The 10,586-nt window shown below is 38.1% G+C and overlaps 1 protein-coding gene across 1 annotated transcript; it reads right to left on the bottom strand.

Moving 5' to 3' along the window:
• Window positions 1-2,476: 2,476 nt before the first annotated feature.
• On the bottom strand, window positions 2,477-3,427 carry LOC109678614 (olfactory receptor 10A5-like). The gene has a single exon (XM_020154113.1). It carries the CDS (start codon window positions 3,425-3,427, stop codon window positions 2,477-2,479), a length of 951 nt encoding a protein of 316 aa, XP_020009702.1.
• Between the last annotated feature and the right edge of the window lie 7,159 nt (window positions 3,428-10,586).

The raw sequence follows: 10,586 nt of genomic DNA, 5'->3' as shown, positions 1-10,586 counted from the left end.
TGTTCTTATCAACTGTTTTCTTTTAACTTTATATTGTGGTATTGTACATAGTTACAACATTCAGTCTTTTTATATCACACTTCAAAGGTAATGATGATCCTCACTTCTAATATCATAGGTTAGATTTACATATTTTTTTGACAGCTGTTCTGTGTAAATTCTCTTCTTAAAATATTGCTTATGTCTTCACTTGAACTCTTACTGTCTCAAGGACTGAAAAAGGTCTGATTATTCTTTTATCAAAACTTTCTAGTTTTCCAGTTCATGAAAATGTATCCTAAATGGAGGACATTCCAAATATAGTCCAAATATTCCAGCCTGGTGTGGAGCTATTTACTTTTTAATTTCTACAGATCTAGTTATATTTCTAAACAATGCAGTGTAAAGAGTCAATAAATTTATACTGTTCACTTCTTTCTCAAATATACTAATCCCTATTCAGGCCTCTCTTATTAATCATTCTTTTATCTAGAATCTGAATTAATTAATTATTTAAATTTTACACACTGTCTCTTATTGAAAAAAATTATAGAACTAATTGTCAAATATCTGAATTTTAGTTTCAACTATTTTGTCCAAATGTCTGAATCTCACTTTCCTTAGCTATAAAATGAATTTTCTCCTAGCAATGACTTCATCTGAACATGTCAATGTTGATTAAATTATTAGCTTGTGATGGTAGTAATTATGCTTTATTGTCATTTGTATTTTCATATTGACAATGTGCAAGAAATTTTCAAATTTGAAGGTACTAGTAAGACCTAGTAAGATCTATAGCAAGCCTTGAAGAAAACTGCACCAAGATAGAAATAGAAATTATGGACACAAATATTGATATTACTTTAATAAGGATTAAGAACTTAAAAATGAGAGAGAAGTAGAAACTCAGCCCATTCCACAAGGGAAGATGAGTTTGAGGAAGGAGTTAATTAAGACTGCTGGGATTGTAAAGTAGTATAGTATGTATGTGGATTTGGGATGCATTTTTTCTATCTGTGCTAAATGCCAGCAAACTTCAGCTCTAACATTGTCTAGTGGGCATGGGAAATAAAATGAAAGAGCAAGAAGAAGTGTGTACTAGAGGGATTATAGTGTTTTTTTTTCCTGTTGAATAAAATCAGACCAATTCAAAACTAGATAAAGGACTATTATTGAAGAGGAAGATAGCCTTGAAACAGGGTTATAAAACATGGTAAGCTGCCAATTAAAACCTGTAACCTCAGACAGGGCTGTAAAGCATGAGGAATTACCCATTAGAGCCATGCAAAAAGTTCAGGATCGAGGTAAAGGGCAGCATACAGAGATAAACACTCATTTCCACTTTCCTTTGCCTCCACTTGTAAATAAACTTTCAAAAGCAGGACTCCCCTGCTGTTCTTATCTAAGCAACCTTAGGTCTCTAACTCACTACTAGACCTTAATTGATGGGAGAGCACATTCCTTGTAATTTGATGACCTGCACTGCCTTTTAAATATCTTGTGAATCCTTTGTTCAGTGCTCAGACATGGTATATATCTGACACCGCTGGCATAAAATAACATCCTCCACTCCTCCGAGTGTCGCTTGGTTTCTCGTCTGACAATATTGCCACAGCACTATTACTTTGGTATTTTCTGCTGGTTTTCTAGTGTGTGTCCCCAAGTATACATTATAAACAGTTTCACACTACCTGCTATGTATGTCATAGTTGTAACAAGTGATTAAGGCTGTTTTTCCTGAGGAGAACCGAGTCTTTACTTAGGCCTAGTTATTAACTAAAGGTAGGAAACTGAAGATTGTGACACCTCTTTTCCATAGAAATGAGAATAAGTTGACAGTAGGGAAAATGTAACCAGGACTACAAAAGGGAAAAACTTTTCATGCAGAAAGCTTGCTTGCTGATCAGTTTACTTTTCTTATTAATCAAACATCCATTTCTCCCCTTTTATCTGTATGAAGAGTTCAAGGTTAACACCCTTGACTTCTACCAATTATTTCTCTTTTACCACAAGAGGTGTAAACCTGTCAGCCAACACATGCAACTTCTGAGATGTGGCACCAGGGCACTTGGGGAACCATGGCCAGCACCTACTCTGGGACATGCATTTCTTCACTTATGCAAATTGAGTCTCTGAACTCCTCTTTCAAAAGAAACAATGAAGTTAAGAATGGCCTCAGGAGAACTTTCCATCAGAAGAGGGGTAACAGATCTTTGAGATGTTGACTCTCCCATTCTCCTCTTCACCTGATGAATAATAAACTTTGATTCCTTTTCTTCAAAATCCTCCTCTCATTACTTGTGAATTGAAATTGAGGCCAGGGGACTGGCTTTCAGGGAACACATTCATGTCCACAACAGGAAGTCATAGACATTTGGCAGAGGGTAACAATAGGTATAAATGACCTCTGGGCTCTTTTCTTTCCACAAGCTTTCCAAAGCCATTTGGACAGTGGGTTTCAGTCTGATGGACATGTAAAAAGAAGGAAAGAGAATGACTATGTAATGTGGTTTCTGAGGACTAGGACTTTGTAGAAAATCCGACTGAGGGCATTCTTCACCTCATTGTTTCTCAGACTATAGATGATAGGATTCAACATAGGAGTCACAACAGTGTAGGACAATGATAACAATTTCTTGCTTTCAGGAGAATTATTTGATTTAGGCCGAATGTATGTGAGACTTGTGGATATATAGAAGAGAGAGACAACAAGCAGGTGTGAGCCACAAGTAGAGAAGGCTTTATGCTTGCCTTTAGCTGATGGAATCTTGAAGATGACAACAGCGATTCTAGTGTAGGAACACATGATCAGCAAGCAGGGTAACATGACAAGCACAATGGTTCCCACAATGGCATAGATTTCAAACAGGGCTGTGTCTGCACAGACCAGCCTCAGCACAGGTGGGCTGTCACAGAAGAAGTGATTCACCTTGTTGTTACAGAATGGAAAACTGAAGAGCCATGTGGTCTGCACAGTAGCTACAGGAAATCCTGGAAACCAGGAAGCAGCAGCTAGTTTGGCACATGTTCTTTGGTTCATGATAACTGGGTAATGCAAGGGACTGCAGATGGCTACGTAGCGGTCATATGCCATGGTGGCCAGGAGGAAGCATTCAGCCACTCCAAAGAAGAAGAAGAAGTACATCTGAGTGGCACAGCCAAGGAAAGAGATGGCTGTGTCTGGGATAAGCAGAGTACTCAGCATTTTGGGCACAATGGCTAGATTGAAGCCAATCTCCAAGAAGGACAAGTTTCTGAGAAAGAAGTACATGGGGCTGTGCAGCATGGGGTCAGCCAAGGTAAGCAGAATGATGAGGCTGTTTCCCATCAGGGTGACCAGGTAGATGGTTAGGAATGACAGGAAGAGCAACAACTGTATTTCAGCAGGCAGGGAAGAGAAGCCCATGAGAATAAATTCATTTACTCTTGTCCAGTTTCCTGTAGTCATTGGTATACGTGCAAATCCACAGTGTGGTAATGGAGAGAAATTCTCGATTGGAATAGTCAGATTCTGGATTTAATTCTCTGATTCTTCCTTACTGTCAGGGAAAGAAGTAAGGGCAGGATCTGTTGGCTGAGGAAGAGTCTTTTGTTCTCTAAGAATAATGACATAAGAAAACATTTGCAAAGCTTTGATATGGAAGATGGCTTATCTTTTTCTTATCTCATTTTTAGGATCTATTTTTTACCTTGTGACCACCTTTTCTAAGACAAATTTTTGCATTTCCAGGCACACCCATTTTGAGTACCCACTTAAAATACTTTAATAACTGTGTTCAATAAGTAATTTTCTGAGGCAAAGGAGTAGAATCCAATGGAAAAGCTATAAATTCTTTTTTATTTATGTCTGTCTCTTATCTCCCCTAATCAAAGATTAATTATTTTAATTTTTTATTTATTGCTCAAATTAATAGTTTCCAAAATAATTTGACCAAGTATGCAGTGAAAAAAGTATAATTTAGTATATTTTATTTTAAGTTGATTTCAGAGTAGGAAAATACGAAGAAATAAGAAGAAATAAGCAGAGTAGGAAAATAAGAAGAAAGTACACTAAACTGATCACACCTTGTAGTTAATTTTCCCAAAACTGGGAAGTGTAAGAAATGTAGACTACTTCAAATCACATAATAATCATTCTTTCTTGATTATTTTGATTATGGGGAACAATCTTAAGCACTTCATCTTTAGTCCAGTAAAGTTGTGATTATTGATTGTCAGTATTTACATAGTCTATTGGCTCTCAAAATCAAGATATTAAGAAGCATTTAATATAAATAAGTATTAAGTAAATATATTCAATATACCACTAATTCAAGAATTGGGAAATTTAAAAAAACAGATTTTTAAACATTTTAATGAAACTATGTGGAATAATAAAATAAAATTTCAAAGGAAAACATTCAATAGTTAATTTGCACTAAAAGAAGTAAGAGATAAAATCTTCTTTTCTTTTTGCAATTGTAGGGATGGAACCTAGGGTTTTGCACATAGTAGACAAGTGCTCTACCCCTGGGCTACATCCACAGCATGAGATGAAATCTTAAACCATGTAGAAAATTCTATATTTATCTAATTTCTATAGAGTCATTTGTGAGAAGATGATTGTTTAGATTCTAATGAGGGAGACAAATAATCTTTTTGTTTTTCAGTGTTGGGGGTTGAATTCAGGGCCTTGACTTGAGCCACACTACCACCCTTTTTTGCATCGGTTATTTTTGAGATAGAGTATTGCTTTGTGCTCAGGCTGGCCTGGACCTCAATCTTTGTATTTGTGCTTCTCCAGATAACTGGGGTGAATACCACCATGCTTAGCCATTGGTTGAGATGAGGGTTTCAAGAAATTCTTACCCAGGAAGGCCTCAACCAGTGATCCTCCTCAGAGTCTAGGATTATAGGCTTGAGCCTGGCTATTTGAATAATCTTAAACAATCAATTATAAAATCACAATGAAGGCCAAGATATAAGAAATATTATATAGCACTTTGGGTGGTCTGAGGAACAAGGACACCTAATAATGTGTAAATGATTTCTAGCCGACAGAGGTGAAAATGAAGATGATGATAAGTGTAAAAATAGTTTCTACATGTAATTATGAAAATGTAATAAAATTGCAATAAATTATAATTGCAAAAATCATACACTTGATTCTGTCTAATGAGAAAAGTAACAATAGCAGAATTCTCCCACAAGTGCAGGAGGAGAAAAAGAAATACAAAGTAGAAAACAGAAACCAAAATAACCAATAATTTATGTTCCTGAAGAAGTCAACCAAGCAAGATATAATAAGTAGCAAAAGAGATGAAATGATAGCAACCTAATAAAAATCTAATAAGTAAGAGAATTCATTAAGCAACAAGCAAAATTGAAGAAAGACTAGCAACAAATCATGTCCTAGTAAACAATGTGGTTCTCAAAATATTTTCAAATGTCAGTGTTTGTGCATAAAAATATTCATTTATTTTAAAAAATTTTGAAGCTATATTAAACGTATTTTTAATTGTACATAAAACATGAAATTATACATATTTTGGGTACCAAGTGATTTCTTTATACATGTGTACATAGGATAATGTTGAAAATTATTTCTTAAAAATAACACCACACTAAACTTGGAATTCTCTGAAGAGCTAACAAATAAATAAAACAAAACATACAAATTTTTTGCAGAAAATGTTTGGCAATGTTAACAAATATATTTCATATTTACTAGCTCATGTTCACATACACAAAATTAGCCCATATTTTTGAATGAAATCAAAGGATTGATGATAGAATAAATAGCACATAAACTAAAAACTACTGGAGAATCCAGCCCCCTGTGTTACAGGACATGTAAACAGAGTAAAGTCATGGGATATATGAGGACTACAGTGTAAATTAATGGGACATAGTCATGTGATCACAGACATCCCTTTTCTGGAAAACTGGAAGATACGAGAGCAACATGTAGGCATGTGTAACCTGTATTATCAACCAAATACAATAAATACCTGCTACTGAATTTTAATCATTTAAATATTAGTCTTAGTATGTGATTATGTGTTAAGTTTCTAAATTATTCACCTTAACTGGATGCAGTGACTCATGCCTGTAATCCCAGGGTCTTGGGAAGTGAAGATCAGGAGGATTGTGGTTTGACGGTATTCCAGGTAAAAGTTAGTAAGATCCTGTCCTATTAAAGAAGCTGTTCATGGTTGTGCATGTATGTAATCCTAGATAGTGAAGGCATAAATAGCAGGATTGTGGTCCAGGCCAGTCCAGCCTGAGGAAAACACTTGAGATGTAGTCTGAAAAATAAAGCACAAAGTGTTGGGGGCATGGCTCAAGTAGATTGTTTGCCTAGCAAATGTGAGGCCCTGAGTTCAAACCCTCATATAACCAAATGTCATTATTCACCTTGATGATGTGTTATTATATATTTGCATAGATACATATAATTAAGAATAAAGTAACTATGTGACTCAACTCATACACTTAAAAGACAAATGAACAGCTTGAGATAATATTTGCAGTAATTCTGCAAATAATAAAAAGTGTTTATATAGCTGAGTTACAAAGAGGTCATATAAATCATTAGGAGAAAAATGTTTCCTTCCAAAAGATAGAAAACACAAGATTCATCCAAAATGATAATGAGGAATAGTTCTATAAAATTATACAATTTTCCTAGCAGCAAAAATAAGTAACATAGAAACAAATCAGCAAACAAAACAGAAATTCAGTTTTACTCATCAAACTTAGACCAGACTTATCATAAACTTGAAATTTATGATTTTGGCTGTAAATTAGCATAATTTTTCTGAAAAGCAATTTAGAAAATTTGTATGAACTCCCTTAAAGTGGTTATGCATAGTTTTGAGAACCTCCTCAGGGTCTCAGAGCCTGTGATTTCACATGTAACCATGTTCAGTGCAGTAACAGTACAGTGTTAAACACTCACAAACACCAATCCATATGTGACTAAGTAAATTATGACTCAAGAATTCAAGCAAATATGCAACCACATAGGTCACTTTTGAAGAATACTTGTTACCTTTGTGTGAAGCCCACCTTATAACAGTAAATTTAAATATTCAGAAAAATACATATAAGTACTAATACTCCAATTTTAGAAACACATGCAGAGGAAAAAGAGACTGAAGGAATATGTAAAATTTTAGCAATAATCACCTCAAGTGCAGGAAGAGGGGTAGGACTATCTCTGTAATTTCATTTTCTGATTTTTTCAAACATTCTAAAGTGACCTATTTTATAATATATAATATATGTTATACACACAAGAATTACATAGGACTATATACAGGAATGAGCACAATTCCTGTCCAGGTTATGCTACTTATATGTACTTTTGATAAATGAACATGGTATGAATATAGGAATTTCTAAAGCACATTGCTGCTGAAGTTTCCATTAAACTTCATATACACCTCCATCCTTTTAAGTCACTTTCACTAGAACCCCATTTTGTGAGAGATGTTCAGTGTGTGATGCTGTTGAAGAAGATCAGGGAGGAGGAAGACCACAGGTTAAAGGACTTGATGGGTTTCCCATAAACGTTCTGGAAACTACTGGGGAGGAAGAACTGGTGCCCTGTATGTGGTGTGGGAAATTGTGCAGAAACTTGTGCTCTATAGCTGGCCCATGGGTTCCTTGTCAGTCCCCCCATACATTCGCCAGGAACACACATTTGCTAATCTTATGACTGACTGTCCATGGAATAGGAATATACTCTTCTAAAATTCTATAACCATAGAACTGTCATAAAGAAGTAGTATGGCCTGCTGTCCTCTGCCTCATGAAATACCTCCCTGAGGTAAGTCTTTAGTGAGTTGAGCAGAGGACATTCAAGGCCTGGAGGAGGTATGCATCCTGTAGATGTGCCAAGGACAATTTTCCTGATTCCGAGAGCTTGACCAGAGATAATACAAAAAGCAGAATCCTGATTACAGCGTTTAATTTGTTTAATAGATCTCTTACTGTATGACACAAGCAAAGGAAATAGAGACCCAGAGAGAGGAGAACTAATTGAGTTATTCTCAGTGTGAATGTAGGAATAGGATGAGGATTAAGTGCTCACTAAATCCTGCCTATACCTTGTCCAGTTGGCAACTGAACCTGGAGAGGGACTCCTGGTTGATTTGGTTCTTGGAAATAAGTCTTACCTATGTCCAACAGGGACATCTTCCTTGATCAGTTGTCTGACATTCATACTTTATACATGTTCTTTAGTAATATAACACTCCAGATCTCTTTCAGAAGAGCCAGAAGAACCAGAGAAGTCTTATTTCCCATCTTGGTTGAGCCAAGAATGGCTAGAGCTGGAACCAGGTCACACATATGAAAGCTCATTTTCTGTGTTGGCCACGCTCCCAGCCCTTACTTTGGGAGCCTTATTCCCTGCTGTGACTCCTTCATCCTCAGGGCCAGTTGAAGTGCTGAAGCTATATTTTCCCCCAGGTGTTTCTGAGTCACCTAAGCTCCTTTTTCTTCTCTTCCTCATGGGGATCTGACCTTTACTGAATCTAGTCTCCTTTGGGATTCAAAAGAACTTCAGATGGCAAAGGATGAAGTTCAAAAAAGGAAAATCATGCTCCAGGGATGTAAGGTTATATAAACAAAAGCTCAAAATTTTGAATTCTAAGTGACCTAATTTTAAAGACAGCTTTGAGGGCTGGAGATGTAGCTCATGGTAGAATGTTTGCCTGGTGTGGGAAAGGTGTTGGTTTCAATGCCCAGCACCAGAAACAAACAATCTTTGAAACTTACTAGATTGTGATATTTAGTGATTTATTAAACTCTCTGAGTTTCAGTTTTCCATATTGCTTAGACAATGATAGTTAGACTCAGGTGTGGCTTGGTTCAAGTGGTGGAAGGCCTGTCTAGCAGGCGCATTTCTCTCAGTTCAAACCCCAGTACTACCAGACAAAAAAGATGATAGTTAGCCTTATTTTAGACTGATGATGTAGGAGGGAGGAGAATCAGAAGAAAATAAACAGGCCTGAGTTCTGATAAGGTAGCAGGGAGGAAGGGATGGCATAGCAGAGAGATAAAACCTAAGGAATTCAAAGGTGAAGAAGGTCACATAACATTGGGGTAGAAGGGCACTAAATCACTAGGTGAAGCAGCTTATAGAATTGCATATAATCATGTATGGGCTAAACCTTGTTTTTAAAATTTTATTGCCTCTGTAACCTGCTTGCAAGAGTACATAGGTGAAGCCCCTTTGTTCTCGGGGCTCAGCCTTTGGACACAAGCCCACTGGGTCTGTGTTGGCACAATAAACATTCCTTCCTGGTAAATTGCCTCAGTGTCTTGTATCTTAGCTAAAAGCCTCCTGCAACATTTCTTGGGGGCTCGTTGTCCAAGATTGTGGAGACACAGTGAGTCATCACCTCCCTGTTACCTGAGTGTGTTCCCTGGACTGCTGGGAGGAGATCCCACTAGGTGCCAATGGCAGCTTGATCTGGAGGAGGGATTTATCCTCCTGGCAAGTTGGGGGAGGGCCTCAGATGCACAATGGACCCGGTGAGACACACAGGAACCTGTGAGGGGAGGGGAGCACTGCTCATCAGACTGCTAAGAACCTGAGTTCAAATTCAGGCCTGCCCAGGAGGCAGAAGGGGAGATTGATCACCTCCCAGAGACTGCCAATAACTGCCTTTTGGGGTGAAACCGTGTCTCTGAGGTTTGGGGAGCGGGGTGGAGGTACTGTGCTATGTGAGAGTGTGTGAAAGTGCAAGCCTGAGATGCACCCCAGCTGTGAAGTGAGTGAGAAGTCCAATCTTCAGTTCCATGGTGAACTCTTAAGGTCAAGGGTGAGTCCTAACAGGGTTTTATACAGACCCACTATGGCCAAAGAGATGCCTAAATCCCTGAGAGGGGAGCGGCAGGAAACAGACGAAGCAGCTGCTTTTCCAAAACCCCTCTCCCTCCTGTCTGTCTGACAGAGTGGTAACAGGAGGAGATTAGCAGAAGCCAGAGTAAGAGCACTCCCTTGGAGTGTATGGTAAAAAAGAGGATTTAATGGAGATTATGGAGTTAAGTTAACTCTTAACAAGCTTAAAGTCCTTTGTGAAGTAGATTGTACTGCTTTTGGTGTAGGATGGCCCCTGGAAGGGTCACTAGATAAAACTTTGGTTAAAGAAGTTTATGGAGTAATTGTAGAAAAGCCCAGACACCAAGAACAATTTCCCTATATTGATTTCTGGAAGGATGCTGTTCTCAGCTGACCCACATAGCTCAGGCCTTATCTAGAATAGGCCTGTAGGATTATGGTAGCTAGGTGGCTGCATAGTGTAGAGAGAAAGCAAAGGAGCCTATACTGGCTGAGGAACCTGAGGAGGTGCCACTACCCTATGTGCCACTCTATCCACCTCTGCCACCAGTGCCCAGTTCTGCACCCCTACCTCTGACACTGGATGGGGAAGCTTGAGGGATACTCACACCTGTAAAATCTGGTTGAGAAGCCTCTGGGGCCTCAACTCTCCTGACCTCCCAGAGTCCTGTGAACATTAGTCACACTCCAAGTCCACCAGTGCTCACCCCACATTCCCCACTCAACCAAGAACATCTGACCAAAGAGGACCCTCCTCTCCCCAGACTCCAGC

This window comes from Castor canadensis, chromosome 1 (assembly GCF_047511655.1).
Source record: "Castor canadensis chromosome 1, mCasCan1.hap1v2, whole genome shotgun sequence".
Lineage (NCBI taxonomy): Eukaryota > Metazoa > Chordata > Mammalia > Rodentia > Castoridae > Castor > Castor canadensis.
This window is presented reverse-complemented; position numbering and strand designations above follow the sequence as displayed.